The sequence below is a fragment of the Dendrobates tinctorius genome, unplaced genomic scaffold, assembly GCF_039654945.1.
Source record: "Dendrobates tinctorius isolate UK_male_01 unplaced genomic scaffold, ASM3965494v1 ptg000038l, whole genome shotgun sequence".
Classification (NCBI taxonomy): Eukaryota; Metazoa; Chordata; class Amphibia; order Anura; family Dendrobatidae; genus Dendrobates; species Dendrobates tinctorius.
This window is the reverse complement of record NW_027361706.1, coordinates 32,098,852-32,126,068: the sequence shown is the minus strand read 5'-3', so window position 1 is coordinate 32,126,068 and position 27,217 is coordinate 32,098,852. Positions and strand designations below refer to the sequence as shown.

The 27,217-nt window shown below is 42.7% G+C and overlaps 1 protein-coding gene across 2 annotated transcripts in view; it reads right to left on the bottom strand.

Moving 5' to 3' along the window:
• Nucleotides 1-27,217, bottom strand: part of PVALB (parvalbumin) — a 40,649-nt gene that overhangs the window by 4,739 nt on the left and 8,693 nt on the right. For both annotated transcript variants that reach the window (XM_073574361.1, XM_073574362.1), the window contains exons 2-3: nt 26,768-26,841; nt 12,813-12,945 (exon numbers count right to left, since the gene is read on the bottom strand). In XM_073574361.1, the coding sequence (XP_073430462.1) occupies nt 12,813-12,945; nt 26,768-26,828 (194 nt within the window). In that variant the 5' untranslated portion in view covers nt 26,829-26,841. The remainder of the gene's footprint in view (nt 1-12,812; nt 12,946-26,767; nt 26,842-27,217) is intronic.

The following is a 27,217-nucleotide window of genomic DNA, read 5'->3' as shown; positions in this document are numbered from 1 at the left end:
CAGTGATCTGGGTCTGCTGGCACGGAAAAGAGAGAACGAGAGAGCAATACAGACTGAAAGCTTGACTCTCCGTAGAAGGAAAGGATTTGTATACGGAACGTGAGGAGTAAAAGAAAACAGAGGACGTGGGTGAGAAGAGAACCCTTCCTAGAAGTTCTAAGCGCAAGGCCGGGGCCCGGTCCCCGAGGTTGTACGGATACTAATGGTTCTGCAGCAGACACCAGAGGAATAGAAGTAATGACCACTTTATTCCCACACAAGACTTGGAGGCACAACAGCAACTGGATAGTGAGCCGGGACTTAGTTACAAGGAGCTGTCTGCCGTACAAGTAGCGGAACATCAGCCAGGAGTAACTCCAGTGTAACTCAGTACTAGGAGTACTTCATCTAAAGGCTCTATAAGAGGAGACGTTCAGAAAGGCACAAGTTGGCGGAGTGTTGGAAAGGAGTATTCCATCTGGCCTGGGGGGTTGACTGAGTCCCAGACCCGGAGGACATGGCACAGAAGCTGGCACCTGTTTGTGCAACAGACTGTGAGTAAAGCTTTGGAACTACATGCCCTGGTGTCCTCCACTTATTCCAGCGTCAACCTGCCCGGCACCGCTACATCCCCTGCGCCTGACACTACACCACCTAAGTGTCACCATCTCTACTCTGCCCTGGGACAACAGTCCTGCCTGTGGAGGGCTATACCATCACTGCTGCACCACACCATCTGTCCCAGAGGATCTGTCTGCAGCGTCGGCCTAACATCTACATTGCCGAACACTACAGGAGGTGTCACGACTTATTCATTCACACTGAACATTTACCATGGGCACCCAGGGCCACGGGCCGGGTCACAGCTACCGTGACAACTCCCATTCAGATCCACAGGGCCCAGTACCAAGTACCCCACAGCCCTGGGTGTGAGGGCGTCCCAACTGCATTGCTTCCAGTCTTGTGAAGACTGTCAGAGCTGCAGTGCTGGAGAAAAGAGGAGATTCCTATGGTGAGCCCAGCTGCAGTGCTGGAGAAAAGAGCAGATTCCTATGGTGAGTACAGCTGCAGCCGCTGGAGAAAAGAGCAGATCCCGTGGTGACTACAGCTGCAGCGCTGGAGAAAAAAGCAGATTCCTATGGTGAGTCCAGCTGCAGCGCTGGAGAAAAGAGATTCCTATGGTGAGTCCAGCTGCAGCGCTGGAGAAAAAAGCAGATTCCTATGGTGAGTCCAACTGCAGTGCTGGAGAAAAGAGCAGATTCCTATGGTGAGCCCAGCTGCAGCGCTGGAGAAAAGAGCAGATTCCTATGGTGAGTACAGCTGCAGCCACTGGAGAAAAGAGCAGATCCCTATGGTGAGTCCAGCTGCAGTGCTGCAGAAAAGAGCAGATTCCTATGGTGAGCCCAGCTGCAGTGCTGGAGAAAAGAGGAGATTCCTATGGTGAGTCCAGCTGCAGTGCTGGAGAAAAGAGGAGATTCCTATGGTGAGTCCAGCTGCAGTGCTGGAGAAAAGAGCAGATTCCTATGGTGAGTACAGCTGCAGTGCTGGAGAAAAGAGCAGATTCCTATGGTGAGTCCAGCTGCAGTGCTGGAGAAAAGAGCAGATTCCTATGGTGAGTACAGCTGCAGCCACTGGAGAAAAGAGCAGATCCCTATGGTGAGTCCAGCTGCAGTGCTGGAGAAAAGAGCAGATTCCTATGGTGAGCCCAGCTGCAGTGCTGGAGAAAAGGAGATTCCTATGGTGAGTCCAGCTGCAGTGCTGGAGAAAAGAGCAGATTCCTATGGTGAGTACAGCTGCAGCCACTGGAGAAAAGAGCAGATCCCTATGGTGAGTCCAGCTGCAGTGCTGGAGAAAAGAGCAGATTCCTATGGTGAGCCCAGCTGCAGTGCTGGAGAAAAGAGGAGATTCCTATGGTGAGTCCAGCTGCAGTGCTGGAGAAAAGAGCAGATTCCTATGGTGAGCCCAGCTGCAGTGCTGGAGAAAAGCAGATTCCTATGGTGAGTCCAGCTGCAGTGCTGGAGAAAAGAGCAGATTCCTATGGTGAGTACAGCTGCAGCCACTGGAGAAAAGAGCAGATCCCTATGGTGAGTCCAGCTGCAGTGCTGGAGAAAAGAGCAGATTCCTATGGTGAGCCCAGCTGCAGTGCTGGAGAAAAGAGGAGATTCCTATGGTGAGTCCAGATGCAGTGCTGGAGAAAAGAGCAGATTCCTATGGTGAGTCCAGCTGCAGTGCTGGAGAAAAGAGCAGATTCCTATGGTGAGCCCAGCTGCAGTGCTGGAGAAAAGGAGATCCCTATGGTGAGTCCAGCTGCAGTGCTGGAGAAAAGAGGAGATTCCTATGGTGAGTCCAGCTGCAGTGCAGGAGAAAAGAGCAGATTCCTATGGTGAGTACAGCTGCAGTGCTGGAGAAAAAAGCAGATCCCTATGGTGACTCCAGCTGCAGTTCTGGAGAAAAGAGCAGATTCCTATGGTGAGTCCAGCTGCAGCCGCTGGAGAAAAGAGGAGATTCCTATGGTGAGTACAGCTTCTTTTCTTCTGTATCTACGAGCCTTCAACATGTTTTTTTTAAGCTGAAAAGGCCCTTTAAAAGTTTCCCTGCTGATTCTTCTCATTGTACAAATAGGTGGAGAGATTGAAATCCCTGGTTTTTATATTCATGTGGGCGGTCCTACTGGTGATTGACAGTTATCTCTGCGGGAACAGTACAGGGGAGACTGTCAATATCACCGCCCACTGGACTCTTACGCACACAAACACCATGGATTTCAATGAATAAATTATAAGTTATACTGAACCTATATATCATTCTGCTCTGCTTCTCCTTCTCTACAACCTGCAGTCTACGGTCAGACTGTAACAACGTGACAGGTTCCCTTTAAGGAATTCTGGGTCTTTTGCTTATAGTTTGTGACCTCGTGTTAGTTTCCATGATTGTTATATCTCTTGTGAAGATCTAATTGTAGTTTGCAGTAGTATTTACGGCCGTTACACATTGTAGGAGGCTGTGCCATTACTGCAGCGTCACTCCACCTTCAATCAGCTAATCTTCGGGGGTGCCTGCAGAAATCAGCCCCCCAATGCTCTGATATGGATGACCTATCCTAAGGCCTCCTTCACACTTCTGTTTTTGACAATCAGTCAAGATCCGCCAATTTTGAAAAAAAAACGGATCCGCCAATTTTTTTTGCGGATCCGTTTTTTTCCCCATTGACTTTCATTATTGGCAGATCCTGACTAATTGCCGTCCGTTGCATTTGTTTTTTTGAGGATCCGCCAGAATGTTAGTGTCCGTCAACATCCTCAAAGATTTCCTAACGGAGCTTGCAACGTTTTTTTGGCCGGCGGATCCTCCAGACACTGAATTAACCCCTAAATCTGTCTGGGTGCCAGACAAAAAAAATTCTTTCTCTTTCTTTCTCTTTTTCTTTCTCTTTTTCTTTCTCTTTTTCTTTTTCTTTTTCTTTTTCTTTTTCTTTTTCTTTTTCTTTCTCTTTCTCTTTCTCTTTCTCTTTCTCTTTCTCTTTCTCTTTTTCTTTTTCTTTCTCTCTCTCTCTCTCTCTCTCTCTCTCTCTCTCTCTCTCTCTCTCTCTCTCTCGCCAGCGGTTCCTTTAAATTTCCTCATTTTCAGGATCCGTCTAAAAACGGATCCTGTGCCATCCGTTCACATCAGTTGAGAACGGATCCGCTTGTCTGCCTTTTTGGCGGATTTTAACTGATGCAAATAACTGAAGTGTGAAAGAGGCGAGAGATCCTCAATATAAGGCCGGGGTCACACTGGCGAGGAATACGGGAGAGTGAGAGGCGCAAAAAGCACGCATTAGACACGGACAAATGATTCTCTATGGGGTACCTCGCACCAGCCGTATATTTCTCATCCGTATTCTACGCTCCGTGCCACTCGCAGCATGCTGCGATTGTCAGCGTACTACGCCCGTAATACGCCAATGCAAGCCTATGGGTGCGCAAAAAATACGGATTACACACGGACCACACGTGTGACTTGCGAGAAATACGCACCAGGTGTCTTTTAGCAAAGCCGGCAATTCAGTGCACGATACAGTAAACTCACACTGACAGTTTTAATAAAGAAATGAAAGAATAGATATACACACATAGAATACATATATATATATGCATTCTATGTGTGTATATCTATTCTTTCATTTCTTTATTAAAACTGTCATAGGACTCCATTATATGTCCATTTTGCAAGCCTGCGAGAAAATCTCTCCATACGGATTACATACGGATGCTGACATGCGCAAAATACGCGACCACACCTTGATTACGGATGACATACGGAGCACTGTTTAGGGGTCTGTCATCCGTATTACGCATGTAAAATACTGACCGCATTTTGCGCAGGTTAGTGTGACTCCAGCCTTAGTGTATGTTCAGTTTTACTTTTTTTGCTGTGTTTTTGCAAGGAAAAAATTGCACAAATGCTCAAAAGAATGGACCTAATTTGACTAAGGCTATTTTCACACGTTGCGTTTTTTTTGCTGCATTTTTTAATGCAGATTTTAAGCTGCAGTTTACAGTACCAGCAAAGTCTAGGAGATTTCAGAAATCACATGTACACACCTTGGTTTTATTTTCCTGACTGATTTGGAAAATTGCTGCGTTTTTGCAGACTGCAGCGTGTGTATTCTTTCAGCGTTTTTTTTTTAAAAGAGAAAACAATGGGTAAGTGCAAAAAGGCAGAAAAAAAAGCCGGTATCCGTTTTTGCTGCGTTTTTGGTGGAAAAACCTAAGGAAGTTAAATCAGGCTTTTTTTGGGGCTGCTAAATTTTATCAACATGCACAAGAGACAGCAATATAAACATAGCAAAACCACAGCAATATAAACATAGCAAAAACACAGCAATAATAACACGGCAACAAAAATGCAGCAAAACCTGCTTTTTGTAAGCAGCTTCGCTATTGCCCAGAGTGCAGGATTTGCCTCCAGAAAAAAAATGCAGCAAAAATGTAACGTGTGAACATAGCCTTACTGTTCATATGTTCAGGCTTGTAAAAGACATCAAGCATTTAAAAAAAGTGATATGTCCATGCTTAAGGCATTTTCCACCAGGAAGACACTCAATACAAGTCAATGGGAAAGTTGAGAATACGCCTGTGTGTTTTTTTTAAGTGCAACAAAAACACTAGCATTTTCTTAATATCTTTATATATGTCAATAAAAACACCCGAAAAGCGTTATAAATAACTCCCCAAAACACACAAAAGTCTGCTGGCAGAAAGAAAACGCTCAGGTAATGGCTGAAAAAAAGCTAGGAAAAGATGCTTGAGGTTTACAAAACGGAGGAGAAAAGGAGAAAATCCTCTGTCTGGAAAACAGATAGTAACATAGTTAGTAAGGCCGAAAAAGGACATTAGTCCATCCAGTTCAGCCTATATTCTGTCAGAATAAATCCCCAGATCTACGTCCTTCTAAAGAACCTAATAACTGTAAGATACAATATTGTTACGCTCCAGGAAGACATCCAGGCCTCTCTCGAACCCCTTGACTGAGTTCACCATCACCACCTCCTCATTCAAGAAATTTCAGATTCTCACTGCCCTAACAGTAAAGAATCCTCTTCTATGTTGGTGGAAAAACCTTCTCTCCTCCAGATGCAGAGAATGCCCCCTTGTGACCGTGACCTTCCTTGGTATAAACAGATCCTCGGAGAGAAATTTGTATTGTCCCCTTATATACTTATACATGGTTATTAGATCGCCCCTCAGTCGTCTTTTTTCTAGACTAAATAATCCTAATTTTGCTAATCTCTCTGGGTATTGTAGTTCCCCCCATCCCCTTTATTAATTTTGTTGCCCTCCTTTGTACTCGCTCTAGTTCCATTATATCCTTCCTGAGCACTGGTGCCCCAAACTGTACACAGTACTCCATGTACTAACCAGGGATTTGTACAGAGGCAGTATAATGTTCTCATCATGTGTATCCATATCCAGACCTCTTTTAATGCACCCCATGATGCTGTTTGCCTTGGCAACACATGTTTTTGGTCACCAGAAGTGTGAATATAGCCTTGAGGTCCTGGTAAATCCCTTGAAATGAATGTCTGGTCCTTATTAGGTTCGGTTTAGAGAGTATTTTATATATTTCAGATATCACACTTGCAATTGGATGTTCTCTCGGTTCCATTTTTAGGGAACAAACCAATGGAGTAAATGGATCTGTTGATTACTCTGGGGTCCGTCTGGTTTCCTTTGTGTGTTTTTAGAAAAATCTAGCATGCAGAATTTTTTATTCTGTTCTAAAAGCTGATACATAGCGGATCCCACATGTAAGCAGAATTGGATTGCTCTCTAAGTCCAGACAGCGGGTGCCATTAGGGTGGGATTATGTGGCCACTCACTTATTGATGAAATTCATTGCGCGCTCCTTTATGACGATTGCAAAGTGACCAAACAGACGTGTAAGCTATGTTCACACGTTGCAGTTTTTCCAGGGTTTTTATGCAAATAAAAAGCTGCTTTTTATAGTACCAGCAAAGTCTATGAGATTTCAGAAATCTCATGCACACACCTTGCTTTTTTTTCCTGGCTGAATTGAACAACTACATAGTTTTTTAAATCTGCAGCTTGTTAAATCTTTCAGAGTTTTTGCAGCATTTTTTCACCCATAAAAATACAAAAGTGCAGAAATGCTGTAAAAAAAATCCTACTGTGCGTTTTTGCAGCATGCTTGGTGAATAAAGCTAACTTTATTAAAAGTACTGTAGACAGATAACACATAATTCCAGGAGAAAACACAGCAAAAAAGCAGCAACAATGTAGCAAAACCTGCTTTTTTGTATACGGCTTATCTATTGCCAAGTGAGCAGGGTTTGTCTGCAGAAAGAAAAAGGCTGCAAAAGCGCAATGTGTGAACATAGCCTTATTGTGATTAATAACACACAAAATCCCTGTCATGGGCAGCCCATTCTCCAGACCTGAACCCCATTGAAAACCTCTGAAATTTAATCAAGAGGAAGATGGATAGTCACAAGCCATCAAACAAAGAACTGCTTAAATTTTTGTACCAGGAGTGGCATAAGGTCACCCAAAAGCAGTGTGAAAGACTGGTGGAAAGCATGCCAAGACACATTAAAGCTGGGATTAAAAATCATGGTTATTCCACAAAATATTGATTTCTGAACTCTTCCTGAGTTAAAACATTAGTATTGTTGTTTCTAAATGATTATGAACTTGTTTTCTTTGCATTATTTGATGTCTTCAAGCACTGCATTTTTTTGTTATTTTGACCATTTTTCTTTGTCAGAAAAAAAATACAAAATTTAGTGCTTGGAAATTCGGAGACATGTTGTCAGACGTTTATAGACTAAAAGAGCAATTTACATTTTACTCAAAAATATACCTATAAAGAGAAAAATCAGACAAACTGAAAATTTGAAATTGGTCTCTTAATTTTTGTCAGAGCTGTATATCTAATAGATAGATATATAGATAGATGATAGATTATATATATATATATATATATATATATATATATATGGGATAGCTAGATCAATGAATAGATTGATAGATAGATAGATAGATAGATGATATATGCGGTAGATATATAATAGATGGTTAATAGATGGATAATGAATAGATATGAGATAAGCAGATAATAGATAGTTATTAAATATACACTCACTGGCCACTTTATTAGGTACACCATGCTAGTAACGGGTTGGACTTCAGAACTGCCTCAATTCTTCGTGGCAGAGATTCAACAAGGTGCTGGAAGCATTCCTCAGAGATTTTGGACCATATTGACATGATGGCATCACACAGTTGGCGCAGATTTGTCGGCTGCACATCCCTGATGCGAATCTCCCGTTCCACCACATCCCAAAGATGCTCTATTGGATTGAGATCTGGTGACTGAGGAGGCCATTTGAGTACAGTGAACTCATTGTCATGTTCAAGAAACCAATCTGAGATGATTCGAGCTTTATGACATGGCGCATTATCCTGCTGAAAGTAGCCATCAGATGCCTGTTCTTAGCTGAGAGGAGTGGTACCCAGTGTGGTCTTCTGCTGCTGTAGCCCATCTGCCTCAAAGTTCGACGCACTGTGCGTTCAGAGATGCTCTTCTACCTACCTTGGTTGTAACGGGTGGCAATTTGAGTCACTGTTGCCTTTCTATCAGCTCGAACCAGTATGCCCATTCTCCTCTGACCTCTGGCATCAACAAGGCATTTCCGGCCACAGAACTGCCGCTCACTGGATTTTTTTTCTTTTTCGGACCATTCTCTGTAAACCCTAGAGATGGTTGTGCGTGAAAATCCCAGTAGATCAGCAGTTTCTGAAATACTCAGACCAGCCCTTCTGGCACCAACAATCTTGCCACGTTCAAAGGCACTCAAATCACCTTTCTTCCCCATACTGATGCTCGGTTTGAACTGCAGGAGATTGTCTTGACCATGTCTACATGCCTAAATGCACTGAGTTGCCGCCATGTGATTGGCTGATTAGAAATTAAGTCTTAACACACAGTTGGACAGGTGTACCTAATAAAGTGGCCAGTGAGTGTATATTGGCTAGATAGAAAATAAATAGATATTAGATAATAGATAAATAATAGATTGATATTGGGAGGAGACAGATGGGGCTATTATACTGTGAGAGGGGCTGTTTGCGCCATCATACTGTGGGTGTGGGAAAACTGTGGCAGACATTAGTTTGTGTGGGACTTCATACGGTGTGTGGGCATCATATTGTGCAGGGGGCTATGAGGGCATCACACTGTGTGGGGGAACTGTGGGGACTTCATACAATGTGTGGGCATCATATTGTGCAGGGGGCTATGAGGGCATCACACTGTGTAGGGGAACTGTTGGGACATCATACTGTGTGTTGGGGCACTTCAGGTGCATTATGCTATGTTGGGTGGATGTTGGGGGCAATATACTGTGTTGAGGGGCACGATAAAAAGCATCATAATTAGTGTTGAGCATTCCGATACCGCAAGTATCGGAATTCCGATACCGACTTCCGATATTTTTTCAATATCGGAATTCGGCATCGGAATCGGAAGTTCAAAGTTGATTGACAGACTGACGTCATCATGATGCGCGGTGTGTGCGCATCATGATGCGCCGTCATTTCGGGCCTTCCGGGGGTCTCTGCCGGCCTGCCGGGGGGCTGTGCCGGCCTGCCGGGGGGGCTGTGTGGACTGCCCGGGGTCTGTTCCGGCCTGCCGGGGGTCTGTGCCGGCCTGCCGGTGGTCTGTGCACCCTGTGGGGGTCTGTGCCGGCCTGCCGGGGGGCTGTGCCGGCCTGCCGGGGGGCTGTGCAGGCTCCGGGGGGCTGTGCCGGCCTGCCGGGGGGCTGTGCCGGCCTGCCGGTGGTCTGTGCAGGCTTCGGGGGTCTGTGCAGGCATCGTCCGATGGGACTACAAGTCCCATCGGGCGATGCCTGCTACCATGACAGTGATTGACACATTAGCCAATGATGGGACAGTAGTAGTCCCATCATCCGGCTAATGTGTTAAATGTTAAAAAAAAAAAAAAAAAATACTACATACATACTACATGCATGCTACATACATGCTACATACATGCTACATACATGCTACATACATGCTACATACATGCTACATACATACTACATACATACTACATGCATGCTACATACATACTACATACTACATACATACTACATACATACTACATACATACTACATACATACTACATGCATGCTACATACATACTACATGCTACATATATACTACATACATGCTACATACATACTGCATGCTACATACATACCACATACATACTACATACTACATATATACTACATGCATGCTACATACATACTACATGCTACATACATACCACATACATACTACATACATGCTACATACTACATACATACTACATACATACTACATACATGCTACATGCATGCTACATACATACTACATGCATGCTACATACATACTACATGCATGCTACATACATACTACATGCATGCTACATACATACCACATAATACTACATACATACTACATAATACTACATGCATGCTACATACATACTACATGCATGCTACATACATACTACATGCATGCTACATACATACTACATGCTACATACATACATACTACATATATACTACATGCATGCTACATACATACTACATGCTACATACATACCACATACATACATGCTACATACATACTACATATATACTACATGCATGCTACATACATACTACATATATACTACATGCATGCTACATACATACTGCATGCTACATGCATGCTACATACATACTACATACATACTACATACATACCACATATATACTACATACATACAATACATTCATACAATACATACATAGACATACAGTACATATAACATAGAGTAACATACTTACCAATACTTGTCACATTGTTCCCCGAAGCCATTGTCGTCTACGGAATAAATATTAACATAACAAACCACAAAAATACTCACCCACGATCCGAAGCAGTCCACGAGTGTGTCCCACGACGATCTTGGGTAGAGAACTGCAGCATCAGATGATGCTGCCGTTCTCTACGGGCTGCAGGAATCCAATGACGGAAGGTAGGTATCCTTCCGCACTGTATTCCTCCGCCACTTAAAAAAAAAAAAAAGTCCCTAGTCTCACTTTATGCCATTGCTGTGTGGGAATTTCCCACGCAGCAATGGCATAAAGTGAGACTAGGGACTTTTTTTTTTTAAGTGGCGGAGGAATACAGTGCGGAAGGATACCTACCTTCCGTCATTGGATTCCTGCAGCCCGTAGAGAACGGCAGCATCATCTGATGCTGCAGTTCTCTACCCAAGATCGTCGTGGGACACACTCGTGGACTGCTTCGGATCGTGGGTGAGTATTTTTGTGGTTTGTTATGTTAATATTTATTCCGTAGACGACAATGGCTTCGGGGAACAATGTGACAAGTATTGGTAAGTATGTTACTCTATGTTATATGTACTGTATGTGTATGAATGTATTGTATGTATGTAGTATATATGTGGTATGTATGTAGTATGTATGTAGTATGTATGTAGCATGCATGTAGCATGCAGTATGTATGTAGCATGCATGTAGTATATATGTAGTATGTATGTAGCATGCATGTAGTATATATGTAGTATGTATGTAGCATGTAGTATGTATGTGGTATGTATGTAGCATGTAGTATGTATGTGGTATGTATGTAGCATGTAGTATGTATGTGGTATGTATGTAGCATGTAGTATGCATGTAGCATGCATGTAGTATATATGTGGTATGTATGTAGCATGTAGTATGTATGTAGCATGCATGTAGTATATATGTAGTATGTATGTAGCATGCGGTATGTATGTAGCATGCATGTAGTATATATGTAGTATGTATGTAGCATGTAGTATGTATGTAGCATGCATGTAGTATGTATGTAGTATGTAGCATGTAGTATGTATGTAGCATGCATGTAGTATGTATGTAGTATATATGTAGTATGTATGTTGCATGTAGTATTTATGTAGTATGAATGTAGCATGTATGTAGTATGTAGTATGAATGTAGCATGTATGTAGTATGCATGTTGTATGTATGTAGCATGTAATTTTTTTTTTTTTTTTTTTACATTTAACACATTAGCCGGATGATGGGACTACTACTGTCCCATCATTGGCTAATGTGTCAATCACTGTCATGGTAGCAGGCATCGCCCGATGGGACTTGTAGTCCCATCGGACGATGCCTGCACAGACCCCCGAAGCCTGCACAGCCCCCCGGCAGGCCGGCACAGCCCCCCGGCAGGCCGGCACAGCCCCCCGGCAGGCCGGCACAGCCCACCGGAGCCTGCACAGCCCCCCGGCAGGCCGGCACAGACCACCGGAGCCTGCACAGACCCCCTGGCAGGCCGGCACAGCCCCCCGAAAGGCCCGTACAGACCCCAGAGAGGCTGTACAAGGGCAGGAAAGGGTTTTTCTTATTCCGATACCGGAAGTCCCATAGACTTGAATGGGACTTCCGGTATCGGAATCGGCGATACCGATACTTTTTTTAAAGATCGGCCGATACCATCCGATACGATACTTTGAAGTATCGGACGGTATCGCTCAACTCTAATCATAATGCATGGGGTCACAGTGGGGGCATCATATTAGATGTGACAGTATCTGGGGGCATAAAACTTTACTAGGGGCCTTGTGGGGTCATCCTACTGTGCAGAGTTGGGGGAGAGTGTGGGGGTAAATTGTGAAGGGGAACTGACAGTGGGAACATCATACTCTATGGGTGCCATCATGAAAGGAGTATCATACTTGGTAAGAATACTAAGTGGCTTCAATTTCTGTGTTTGTACTACAATACCTGTCCATCTCCCATTCTTTGAAAGTTGGGAGGTATACCCTTCTGTGACTATACCCATGCGCCGTGACTCCACCTAATATTTTTGATTTTGTTTTGGAAGCAGCCAATTAGAACTTTTCCTATAGGGACTCATAATTTCTATACACGCCCTAATGTTTCATTTAATTACCGTATTTTACTATATATTATTTTATTAAAGCATCATTGATTATACATTCTACTGGATTCTCTCAGAGGAGATATCACCAACCGTTAGCGCCCAATGCTCAGGGTTTTTCTAATATTTCCTATGTATTATTTTAATTTAATGAACCAATGAAAGTAGCCCGGCATATCGGGGGGGTCTGCACACATAGATAGACACATACAAGCACACTTTATGTTCCATGCGTTTTTTGTGAAGGCCTGGTAGGGATTTTGTGCCTATGTAAAATATATGGTTTCTGAAAATAGAAAAATGTTGTTTTTCTTCATCTGCCGGACACACGTCCACGTACTCACCACAGCTCTTCCTCCTCAATGAATCCGCTGGCATCTTGATCCAGGATTCCGAATACTTTCTTCATGACATCTTTACTCTTGGACTTCAAGCCGACCAACTCGAAGAATTTCTTGTAGTTGAAAGAGTCAGCAGCTGGATGGGAATATAAGAGATGACACGGTCCTTAAAATACGGTCAGATATTTCATTAATACACTGCTCAAAAAAATAAAGGGAACACTTAAACAACAGATTATAACTCCAAATAAATCAAACTTCTGTGAAATCAAACTGTCCACTTAGGAAGCAACACTGATTGACAATCAATTTCACATGCTGTTGTGCAAGTGGAATAGACAACAGATGGAAATTATTGGCAATTATCAAGACACCCTCAATAAAGGCGTGGTTCTGCAGGTGGGTACCACAGACCACATCTCAGCACCAATGCTTTCTGGCTGATGTTTTGGTCACTTCTTTTGAATGTTGGTTGTGCTTTCACACTCATGGTAGCATGAGAAGGACTCTACAACCCACACAAGTGGCTCAGGTAGTGCAGCTCATCCAGGATGGCACATCAATGCGAGCTGTGGCAAGAAGGTTTGCTGTGTGTCAGCATAGTGTCCAGAGGCTGGAGGCGCTACCAGGAGCAGGGCCAGCCTTTGGACCAGGCAGATCAGGCAGATGCCTGGGGCCCCCACCTACAAAGGGGGCCCCTGCATCTGCAGTCCATTTATGAAGTGCCCAGAGGGTGTACAGCAGTGAATAATGCTGTGCATTGCTCTGAAGTCTTGGAGTGTCTCTCACAAAGCCCCTTGAGCCCCCCTGTCTCTTTCACCCTGCAGTCAGGTTAAAAGTTGAGAGTGAGGGGGAGGGGCCGATTACAGCACACTGAGCACAGTGACAGCCAGGAAAATGCCTGCAGCCCTGTGTGTCTCCTGAGTCCTGATCATGGCTGCTCCTAGCACTGTCCTGAGAATGGATATGCTTAAGTGAAACCACAGAACCTGGTAAGAGCAGCAATAACAGGTCAGAGACCAGTGATTACTCACTGTAGTCCCAGAGCTCTGTGCTGATTGCTGCAGGACCAAGATTCACAGTCACATACAGCAGCGATCAGCATCAGCTCTGACCGCAGTCACTAATCACTGCTTGTAATGTGACAGGGCGACCTCCTGTCACTACTGCCTGGATGACACAAGACAGGGATATTGTCTGCTGAATCAGGGGATTTATGATATAGAAATAAATGATTTCCCAAGTGAAATAATAAGGGTACACCATACACATATATATAGTACAGGTGTGCATAGGAATCAGCGTTTTTGGTGCTTTTTTTTTTTTTGCAGCCAAAGCCTCTCTCTTGGCAGTAAAAACACTGCTTTCAAAACACCCATTTTTTTGGGTATGTGCAGACGATCCGGAAATGGCAGCACTTTGGACGCAGCGGACATGTGCTCCGTCTAAAGTGCTGCCATCTTTACGCAGGTGATTCCACATGAGTTCATTGAACTGTGCGGAATCACCGTGTCCAATGCATTGTACGGGTGAGATTTCTCTTGTGGAGACTCACATACATGCAAGATAAATTGACATGCTGCGGTCTGAAGAGTCGTGCTACATGTCCATCTCTGCAGGTGAAGTGCGGGCGTATGTGCACGCATAGTGGACATGGAATTTCTAGAAATCCCATCCACTATGCTGTAACATCTGGCCGCTGCGGGTTGGATGCTGCGGATGTACGCAGCATCCAGAGTTTACTGATTGTGGACACATACCCTTAGAGCTTTTGCTGTTTTTTTTTGTATAGTATTCATTTTGTCTACAGTACATATTTAATAAAGTTTGTTTTATTCACCAAAAACGCAGCGAAAAACAGCGTTGCGACATTTGCAGCTTTTCTAAATCTTTTTCATTGTTTTCTACGGGTGAAAAAAATTTCTGAAAGAAGTGACACGCTGCGGATTTAAAAAACGCTGCAGTTTGTGAAATTCAGTCAGGAGAAAATAAAAGGGTGTGCGGGAGATCTCTGAAAAGCTCAGTCTTTGCTTGTGCTATAAAATGCTGTAAACTTCTTATTTGCAGAAGGAAAAGCTGCAAAAATTCTGCATATGAACATGGCCAAAAGATGCTTTTTAAAGTGCCAGCAAAACATATGAGATTTCTGAAATCTCCTGCATGCGCTTGTTTTTTTTCTGACTGAATTTCTGAACTGTAGCGCTTTTTAAATCTGCAGCGTGTCACTTCTTTCAGTGTGTTTTCACCCGTAGAAAGCAATGAAAGAATATAAGAAAGAAAGCTGCAGATATTGCAATGGCATTTTTCGCTGCAATTTTTTAAGTGGTTTTGGTGAATTAAACTAATAAGTCTCGTTTAGTATTTGGTCAGTATTTCACATCAGGATTTGTAATGCAGAAACAGCAGTGGAACAATCAGAGGAAAAGTATAATAGGAACACATCACCACTTCTGGATTTCTCACCCTCCTGGTTTTGACTTGCACATACTGATGTGAAATACTGACCGAATACTCAACGTGTGAACGTGGCCTTAAACATACTGTAGACAAAGCAAACATCCTCACTTTAAAAAAAAAGCTGAAAAAAGTGTAAAGAGCACCAGAAAACAAGCTGAAAAACAGGTGTTTTGAACGCAACATTTTTACTGCCAATAGAACAGGTTTTGGCTACTGAAAAAAATGCATGTGAACATAGCCATAGCATTTCAGAGTAAAACTATCTGTGGTGTTACATAGGACTGCAGGTGACATCTACTACATTACCTGTTCTCAGAGAGTTATTACTGCTCTCTCTGGTGTTACATAGGATGAGGTCACAGTCATGTCACTGGTCACGTGAGCCGGCAGGGCTTCTGTTCTGGAGTGTGCTGTGCATAGAGGGAATTGTATGGCGATCGGTACACAATCCCTTTTGAAATGACAGGTGGGCATGGCGGCTGATTTGCAGTGTGGGAAAAACTACAATCCCGCAGGTGGGAATGTCAAAATCGGGACTGTCCTGCTGGATCCAGGACAGTTGGGAGCTCTGCTGTGTTATCTGCAGTGTTAAAAAAAAATTAAGAGGGGATTGGGGGACAACTCTTTGTCTTGGGGCTTGGGCCCCCCAATCTTTTCTGACCCTAGCAACCCTCCTGTGTAATGCTAATAGTGGCAGACCCGTTGACAGATATAAGGCCCCTGAATATGGGGGCCACAGTGCCAGCACAGGCCCCTCTGCCACCTGTATCCGCATCCTGCTCATGTAATGTAACCTAAATGTGTGATTTTACAGTGTTAGCATTTGGGGCCCCACTCTAAACTTTAAAACCGGCCCTGACCAGGAGACAAGCCAGTACACCAGGAGACGTGGAAGGGGCCGTAGGAGGGCAACAACCCAGCAGCAGGACCACTACCTCCAACTTTGTGCAAGGAGGAACAGGAGGAGCACTGCCAGAGCCCTGCAAAATGACCTCCAGCAGGCCACAAATGTGCATGTGTCTGCCCAAACTGTTAGAAACCGACTCCATGAGAATGGTCTGAGTGCCCGACGTCCACAGATGGGGTTGTGCTCACAGCCCAACTCCGTCTATTCCTTTTGCACAACAGCATGTGAAATTGATTGTCAATCAGTGTTGCTTCCTAAGTGGACAGTTTGATTTCACAGAAGTTTGATTTACTTGGAGTTATATTCTGTTGTTTGTGTTCCTTTATGTTTTTGAGCAGTGTATCTTTAGCAATTCCAAAAAGAGCAATGCTCTGATATATGGCCACAATGTTTCTCTTCTGCTTCTAGAGAATCAATGAGTTTTATCATGCAGGTCATTAACCAAATGACATCCAATTTCCATATTATCATAGCTTTCATCAGACTGCAAGTAGTAGAAACAACAAGGCACTCATCAATTAGTTTGTGGCAGGTGCACAAGGACGATCTCCAGCCCATATAGTAGTACAAAAGAACAAGGCACTCAAAATGGCGAATGAAGTGAATCTTTGTTTTATTTGCATCCAGATTATACGTGTTAAACGTTTTCGATCCAACAGTGGATCTTCATCAGAAATTCTCTAGAGAACATATATATAAAGATAGAAATTAATCTATGTCGTGAATTCTCATACTCAGAGAGAATATCAAATCTTATAATGCATAAGAATAAATATATACATTAGGAAAAATTATATATTTAACACGTCAAAGAAGCATATATCCTTTCAACTAGATTGCTGAGATTGAATCTTAGGCCTGTTTCACACATCAGTTTTTTTGGTCAGTCAAAGTCCGCCAAAATGGCGGATAACATCCGTTCCTGTAGTGACCACAACGTTTGTCACCAGACCGTTATTTTAACGGATCCGTCAAAGGAAGAATTTTAAAGGAACCGCTGCCTGGGGAAGGAGAGAGAGAGAGAGAATTTTTCAGCCGCCAGAACAGAGTTTAGGGTTAAATTTCCGGCTGAGTGAAGTCTTTCGGGCATGCGCAGTGAGAAGTGCGGATCCTGCCGGCCGAAAAAACGTTGCATGGTCCGTTCGGGCATGTCGGCGGATGTTAAAATTTTGGCGGATCCACAAAAAAACGGATCCAATGGATGGCCATCCGTCAAGATCCGCCGGTAATGCAACTCAATGGAAAAAAAAGGATCCGCCAAGAAAAATGGCGGATCCTTTTTTTTTGCAAAACGGCGGATTTTGATTGATGGACACAAACGGATGTGTGAAACAGGCCTTAGGTGCAAGTGATCCGTGAAACGATTCTATGCAGATCAGTGTGGAGGAAATAACTGCCATTGAATTCATATAAAACACTAATGAAGAGTGAAATCACAATAAGACTAAAGGATATTGTGGACATCCAGTTACTAGGTGCAGATCGATTAAAGTGAAGGGTGGTGATGGCAGACGTAGTTCGTGAGTACTGTCTTTCCTATGAGAGAACAGAAAAGGGCGATGATGTCATACAGGCAAGTGTCACATCATATATAGGCAGTGTTTATATATACATGTGGTGGTGGTCCAAGTGTTGGAAAAGCCCAGAATCGCACATGAAGTAATCATTAACATTACCTGGGCTGGAATTTTGAGAGTAAAGGAGAGATAATGCGCTATTGGTATAGGGACCTGAGTCGCTTATTTGTGGCGCTGTAATGAGAAAATAACAGGATTGCTAAATATATATCCTTATTATGCCGCAATGTGGGGATAGGGTAACGTGTTACCTGCTCCTTGTGGCTCATGTAGCGTGCAGTGTGTCCGCTGAAGTGGAGGACGCCAGGCTAGTGTGGTGTATTTCCGGGTTTATGTAACCCGGCAGGGAATCTCCCCTGGCCGCATCATAGAGTCCGCGCGATGCAGACACATCACGCCCCTGACCGCGTCATAGCGGTCATGTGTTTCTTTGTGAATCGTGCCTGCGCTGTTGCGCCTGTTGGTTGTGGTGGGCAGATAATGAACCACCACAATGGACCTAAAATTGAACACTGTACATGGTGAATTATTCGGCCTGTATATGATATCATCATGGCGGTGAGGGTATACTGTACCAAGTAAACAGTGGTGCCCAGTGAGGAGGAGAAGAGCGAAGTTAGCGGTGCTATATAAAAGAGAAAAGAGACATAGTTAAAAACTGAAAATTGAATCAATACAGCTTACACACCGATAGAAGACAGCTTATTTCACAGAAAACTCTGTGTATCATAGTCTCGATTTAGTCCTTTAGGCTCCAAGGTCTGTAGCGTGAAAATCCAATAGGCTTCTCTTTTTTTGAGTATTTTTGTTCTGTCATATCCTCTTCTGTTGGGTTCAATTTGTTCTAAAATTTGGAATTTTAACTGAGAAATATTGTGTCCTTTTTCGAGGAAATGATATGGAAGTGGGAGATGAGTCTTCTTGCATCTAATGATTTGTGTTGAGAAATTCTGTCTTTCACCATCTGTGTGGTTTCCCCCACATAAGTCAGACCACATGGGCATTTTATTAGGTATACAACATATGTGGACTCACAAGTGTAATATCCTTTAATTGGGATAGCTTTTCCTGTTTGTGGGTGAAAGATCTGACCTCCCTTCTGTATATTGTTACATTGTAAGCAGGATAGACATGGACATGTACCCTGTTTTTGTGTCTGAAGAAACATCTGTCTCGGAACTATCGTATTAGAGCCTGCATCAGCTCTAACGAGCTTATATTTCACATTTTTTGGTCTCTGATAACAGGGGAGGAATGGTTGTTGAAATTCCTCTATTTCCGGGTAACTCCTGGATAACAGATTCCAGTTTCTGTTTATAGTGGTCTGTATTTTCCTCGAATAAGAGTGCTATGTGTTGAAAAAGGGTATACGCCTATTAGAATTATTTGTTTTATTGGCACCATGGCTCATCATAGATTTTGAATCCGTAAAGATTCTCAGGATAACCCCTCTCTGTGATTTTCCTTGTCATGTCTATCAATCTCTTTGCCTTTGTATCTTCTTCTGAGACAATCCTGTCTATTCTACAATATTGTGACCTGGGAATGGACTTTTTGACTGTAGATGGGTGGAAGCTGTCAAAGTGTAGAATGCTGTTCCTGTCAGTTGGTTTGACATAAAGATCAATCGTCAGTGCCCCTTTTGAATCTTTACTGATCAGCGTATCCAGAAAATTCATCTTTTTTATATCATGTTGTAAGCTAAATTTGAGTTCGGGCCAGTCATTATTGATATGATGATCAAATTGTAATAGTGTTCAGGGGGCCATTCCATACACAAAAGATGTCATCAATGAATGTTTCCCACACTTTGGAATGTTGTGTATATATAATGGGTGGGTATAAATGAAATTCTCAAACGAGGCCATGTAGGCAATGGTGTAGGGGGCGCTACATGTGACCCCATTGCGGTACCCTGTCTCTATATATATATAAAATGTGTCTTGAAAAAGAAAATAGTTCTCTTTTAACACTTGTTCCAGGAGATCGGAGCAGAGGTTATGAATCTTAATGTCTATGCCTGCCTTCTCCATCAGTGTCTCTGTGGCTCTCATGCCCTTCTCATGCGTAATGGATGTATATAAGCTGTTGACATCCCATGTGACTAGAAGGGAAGAAGGAGGGAGGGGGCCCAAAGATTTAATAAGTGTTATGAATTCATTAGTGTCCTTCAGGAACGATCTCGTGGTTTTAACTAGGGGTGTGAGAATTTTTTCTTAAAACATAGCTGGTGGGGAAAGGATGGAATCCGTAGAGGAAACGATAGGGCGACCTGGTGGCTTATCCAGTCTCTTGTGAATTTTTGGTAAAATGTAAAAAACTGGCGTAATGGGATCTGTGTTCAGAAGAAAATCCCCTGTCTTTCTGTCTATTGTACCCACCCCTACATGGTGCTCTATAATGGGTTTAATCTTGTTGATGATGGAATTAAGAGGATTGTGAGGAACAGACATGTATACGTCTCTGTCGCTTAATTGTCTGTGGATCTCATGTAAGTAATCTGATCTGTCCATGATGACTATGGCCCCACCCTTGTCGGCTGGTTTAATGACCAATGACTTGTCTGTAGAAAGGCAGTCAAGGGCCATCTTCTCATCTTTAGACAGATTGGTATGGCATTTTTCATAGGGATGTTGATCAGGGTAAATTCCATCACCATGCCAATCTGTCTAAAGATGAGAAGATATAGAGCACCATGTAGGGGTGGGTACAATAGACAAAAAGACAGGGGATTTTCTTCTGAACACAGATCCCATTAAAACAGTTTTTTACATTTTACCAAAAATTCACAAGAGACTGGATAAGCCACCAGGTCGCCCTATCGTGTCCTCTACGGATTCCATCCTTTCCCCATGAGCTATGTTTTTAGAAAAAATTCTCACACCCCTAGTTAAAACTACGAGATCGTTCCTGAAGGGCACTAATGAATTCATAACACTTATTAAATCTTTGGGCCCCCTCCCTCCTTCTTCCCTTCTAGTCACATGGGATGTCAACAACTTATATACATACATTACGCATGAGAAGGGCATGAGAGCTTCAGAGACACTGATGGAGAAGGCAGGCATAGACATTAAGATTTGTAACCTCTGCTCCGATCTCCTGGAACTAGTGTTAAAAGAGAACTATTTTCTTTTTCAAGACACATTTTACATACAGAGACAGGGCACCGCAATGGGGTCACACGTAGCGCCCCCCCTACGCCATTGCCTACATGGCCTCATTTGAGGAGAATTTCATTTATACCCACCCACTATATATACAACATTCCAAAGTGTGGGTAAGATTCATTGATGACATCTTTTGTGTATGGAATGGCCCCCTGAACACTCTATTACAATTTGATCATCATATCAATAATGACTGGCCCGAACTCAAATTTAGCTTACAACATGATATAAAAAAGATGAATTTTCTGGATACACTGATCAGTAAAGATTCAAAAGGGGCACTGACGATTGATCTTTATGTCAAACCAACTGACAGGAACAGCATTCTACACTTTGACAGCTTCCACCCATCTACAGTCAAAAAGTCCACTCCCAGGTCACAATATTGTAGAATAGACAGGATTGTCTCAGAAGAAGATACAAAGGCAAAGAGATTGATAGACATGACATGGAAAATCACAGAGAGGGGTTATCCTGAGAATCTTTTAATGGAGTCAAAATCTATGATGAGCCATGGTGCCAATAAAACAAATAATTCTAATGGGCGTATACCCTTTGTCCACACATACCACCCTTATTCGAGGAAAATACAGACCACTATAAACAGAAACTGGAATCTGTTATCCAGGAGTTACCCGGAAATAGAGGAATTTCAACAACCATTCCTCCCCTGCTATCGGAGACCAAAAAATTTGAAATATAAGCTTGTTAGAGCTGATGCAGGCTCTAATACGATAGTTCCGAGACAGATGTTTCTTCAGACACAAAAACAGGGTACATGTCCATGTCTATCCTGCTTACAATGTAACAATATACAGAAGGGAGGTGAGATCTTTCACCCACAAACAGGAAAAGCTATCCCAATTAAAGGATATTACACTTGTGAGTCCACATATGTTGTATACCTAATAAAATGCCCATGTGGTCTGACTTATGTGGGGGAAACCACACAGATGGTGAAAGACAGAATTTCTCAACACAAATCTAACATTAGATGCAAGAAGACTCATCTCCTACTTCCATATCATTTCTTTGAAAAAGGACACAACATTTCTCAGTTAAAATTCCAAATTTTAGAACAAATTGAACCCAACAGAAGAGGATATGACAGAACAAAAATACGGTACTCAAAAAAAGAGAAGCCTATTGGATTTTCACGCTACAGACCTTGGAGCCTAAAGGACCAATTCGAGACTATGATACACAGAGTTTTCTGTGAAATAAGCTGTCTTCTATCGGTGTGTAAGCTGTATTGATTCAATTTTCAGTTTTTAACTATGTCTCTTTTCTCTTTTATATAGCACCGCTAACTTCGCTCTTCACCTCCTCACTGGGCACCACTGTTTACTTGGTACAGTATACCCTCACCGCCATGATGATATCATATACAGGCCGAATAATTCACCATGTACAGTGTTCAATTTTAGGCCCATTGTGGTGGTTCATTATCTGCCCACCACATAACCATAACCTTGACTTGAGGTCAATCCTCCTGTGACTTACTGATTGCTACAATATCATACCAGCAATTTTCCCCATAGGCTCCTTTGTGATTCGGGTGGGTACCATATATTCTAGGTATTAATGCTATTTCCCCTGTCCAAAATGCCAAACCGGCATCCCTCCAGATAACCCTGTGCAGATTTTGTGCGATTCATTGATGCGTCATGCTACCTAGCAACTGATACCATTATCCTAACCATACGACCTCCTGAAATAGACAGGCGCGCTTAATGAACAATGCACCCACCACTGCGCAGGCGCGTGCTGAGGACCTCACCTGGCCGCTATGACGCGGTCATGAATTACATCCCCCGCCCCATCTTAGAAACAAGCAAACAGGCGCAACAGCGCAGGCACGATTCACAAAGAAACACATGACCGCTATGACGAGGTCAGGGGCGTGATGTGTCTGCATCGCGCGGACTCTATGACGCGGCCAGGGGAGATTCCCTGCCGGGTTACATAGACCCGGAAATACACCACACTAGCCTGGCGTCCTCCACTTCAGCGGACACACCGCACGCTACATGAGCCACAAGGAGCAGGTAACACGTTACCCTATCCCCACATTGCGGCATAATAAGGACATATATTTAGCAATCCTGTTATTTTCTCATTACAGCGCCACAAATAAGCGACTCAGGTCCCTATACCAATAGCGCATTATCTCTCCTTTACTCTCAAAATTCCAGCCCAGGTAATGTTAATGATTACTTCATGTGCGATTCTGGGCTTTTTCCAACACTTGGACCACCACCACATGGATATATAAACACTGCCTATATATGATGTGACACTTGCCTGTATGACATCATCGCCCTTTTCTGTTCTCTCATAGGAAAGACAGTACTCACGAACTACGTCTGCTATCACCACCCTTCACTTTAATCGATCTGCACCTAGTAACTGGATGTCCACAATATCCTTTAGTCTTATTGTGATTTCACTCTTCTTTAGTGTTTTATATGAATTCAATGGTGGTTATTTCCTTAAGGCCGCTTTCACACTTCAGGCTTTCGGTATCCGGCATGGTGCGGCAAAAAACCGTACTACCGGATCCGGCCGCAAACGCAGACACCGGATCCTTCTTTCTGCCGGATATATTCCTGGCAGAGAAGGTCTTCCGGGCATGCGCAGTGCGAAAAACCGGTCCGGCGTTGGGAAAAAACGTTGCATGCAACGTTTTTTCCAGACGCCGGACCGGCTATTTTCTCCGGATCCGGAAAAAAACGGACACGCCGCATTGCCATCCGGCGCAATGCGGCACCAATGAAACAGCACGGGGAAAAAGCCGGATCTGGTCGTAACAGGCACCGGGTCCGGCAGTCCGGTTTTTCGCCGCACCATGCTGGATACCGAAATCCTGAAGTGTGAAAGTGGCCTAACACTGATCTGCAGATAATCGTTTCACGGATCACTTGCACCTAAGATTCAACCTCGGCAATCCAATTGAAAGGATATATGCTTCTTTGACGTGTTAAATATGTAATTTTTCCTAATGTATATATTCTTATGCATTCTAAGATTTGATATTCTCCCTGAGTATGATAACTCACGACATAGATTAATTTCTATCTTTATATATATGTTCTCTAGAGAATTTCTGATGAAGATCCACTGTTGGATCGAAAACGTTTAACACGTATAATCTGGATGCAAATAAAACAAAGATTCACTTCATTCGCCGTTTTGAGTGCCAAGTTCTTTTGTACTTTTATCAGGCTGCAGACAATGTACTGAAATTGCTACATAATACAACCTCCAAGATGTCATAAAAGACTTCGGGGGCATCCACGGGAGCCCCGATTCCATGCAAAAACAGCCACGTGTCATGGCACAAGTAACTGATGAGCTCTGCTGTGCTGGGGAGACACCCAGTAATCATGTGACTGCCGGGTCTAAAAGAAGCATCAGCATTGTTGTTGCTCCTTTTCACTCCATAGCACTTACTGAATGTTATTTAGCCTGAGAAAGAGAAGACTGTATAAACCATATTTGTCTCTTCCTCTGGCAGCTGAAGATCTGACCTTCTCTTGCTAGATTGCAGGAGCTTTAAATTGATATTACCATCTCAAAGATCCTATCCCAATATGTAGTAGGTGTAATAATAATAATATTAGCAAATATCTCCAATTAAAAATGTAGTATAGTTCTTCTGATTATCTAAGTCTGTTACTCCAAGTTCAGGGCATTGCATTAACTTAGATACCCATGGTTACGACCACTGACAACTTACTAACTGTCACTGTATGAATGGAATGGTCATAACCATGGATACCTAAACTACTGCAATGCCTTGTACATAGGGTAAGCGATGTGGCAAATCAGAAGAACTATACTACATGTCTAATTGGAGGTATTTGCTAATATTATTATTATTACACCTACTACATATTGGGATAGGATCCTGGAGACGGGAATACCGTTTTAATTCAGACAAAGCTGCAGACTTAGGACTCGAAAAGCTCATTGTAAAAAAAAAAAAAATGATGTTCGGTCTAAGAGGTTAAAAAAGTCCTCTGTAGTGTAATACGGAGCTGGTTCATGTTAGATTTGTTACTCAGCACATATTCCATGATCGTAAGCTGGAATATATACAGTATATATGTACTTAGCCAATGGATATACACCCATTATATGCGCACAAGTCAGTGCTTTGACCCTAGTGTTCATTGCTCAACGGATCCTGCAGTGCGTCAAGGTTTCTATTAAACCGAATATTACAATTCCCCTCCGAAATGTAAAGTGCTGTGGAATATGTCGGCGCTATAGAAATAAAATTTATTAAAATTTATTATTATCTATGAAGTCTATGTAGAGAGAGCCTAGAATTGTCCATTTCATGCCCTTCAATAATAAATGTGCCAATACACGTAACGAAAATAGCTGATTATTCTTTGGCAAGCTTTTGGGATAATCATCATATATCCGTCACCAAGAGGTTTGGTCATGACGGATGGAAATAAAAAAAAAATATATATATATATTTTCAAAGGGTTACTGCATTTAAAGGAGCTTTGAGATTGCACATCCTCAATACGGAGATCCTTGGGATCCTCTTTTTTGAGTAAAGGGATCACTGCCTGCACACTTAGGGAAGAGAAGTCTAAGGGAGTCAATTGGTTCCAGCTCTGCTAGAAGAGGAGGATAGATCTTTATATTCTAACAGGACAAACAAAAGGGGTTCTTGCTTTAATGGGGCATTCCCATCTCCAAAAGCCTATCCCAATATGTAGCAGGTGTAATAATATTGGCAAATACCTTCAATTAGAAATGTGGTATAGTTCTCCTGATTAGCTATGTTGCTTACCCCATGTGCAGGGCATTGTAGCAGCTTAGGTATCCATTAACAACTATGAATACCTAAGCTACTGCAATGTCCTGCACATGGGTTAAGCAACATAGCTAATCAAAAGAACTATACCACATTTCTAATTGACGGTATTTGCTAATATTATTATTATCACACCTACTACATATTGGGATAGGATTTTGGAGATGGGAATTTAAGCCTGAAAAATGCAGTGTGAATTTTTGATGTATTATTTTATCATACGACAGTGATTCCATATTTTATTACCAGATGTAGTTAATAGATTATCTCTTTAAATGTCATGCTCTAGATTACACGATGAGGAAAGTTTTTTTTTTTTTTTTTTTTTTTTCATTTTTTATATGACACAATTTACAACATATCATAATCCGGGCTGGATATGACGCTAGCATCATTTCATCTTTAATTGCTTTCAGGGAGAAATACGGCTCGGTGTCCCTCAGGCTGCAATTTTTTCCAATTTTTTTTCCGCGATATAAAGATGTTAATCAGATGTTCCTTTAGAGTGAACACGCTCTAACGACTCACTTTATTTTTTTTTTATACAGACATAACCAGTTGTGAAGGACAGACGGGCACAAAAGAATAAGGGATGAGATGGGAGGATGGGGGCTTGGATGCACGGAGTCAGCAGGAAAGAAGAGCGCGGAGAAGATAAGAGGTAAAGACCAGGGATGGGAGGGGACCGGGGATATGAAGATGCAGCTTGGGCAATAAAGCTTTGCATGGGTTGAACAAGGTCAATCCTCTGCGAAAAAGTGAGTTTTAATTTTTTTTTTTTTTTTTAAATTAAACCCTAAAGTTAATTTCTATATAATGGTTATAGAAAAGTCATCCAAAGTGTTGATAATTTAGTGCCGGGTTACACTTTTTCGACTTTCCGGTTGTCATTATTAAAGTAGGACATCTGTAAAAATTCACAGATTTTATCCAATTTTTTTTATTTTTAAAGGCAAAATAAGTTTTAATTTTTCCCCAAGCGTAGACCCAAAGCATTAAACTTCTCTTACCTGCAAAGGCCCCCACAGCCTTTGAGATGTCAGCAGCGGCGAGTACATCAGTCATAGACATTGCGGCTCTGGATCTGCAAGAGAATGGGACAGACTGAGAGGCAGGGGATGTTCTGCTGGACTCATCACTTCCAAGGGGCAGCCGACCTGACTGCGGCTGCTTGCAGGCACGCAAACTCCGGTGACAGTATATTAAGGGGGGTGGCTAGCTGAGGGTGAAACTGCTGGCATCGAGCCACGGGGCAATGTGCCAGTCACCTGAGAATTTACCAATGTCACATTATCCTCTGCGTATAATCACTGAGGCAGGTTTCCCCCGCTATACAGTCATCTTACCGAGAGGGTTAACGCCATTTCAGCCTCCTATACTTTCACTGATAAGCTTTGCATGCTCTTAGCATAAATCATTTTCTTCCTGCAGTTACATCAAAGCTGCAGCAGAGATTTTTT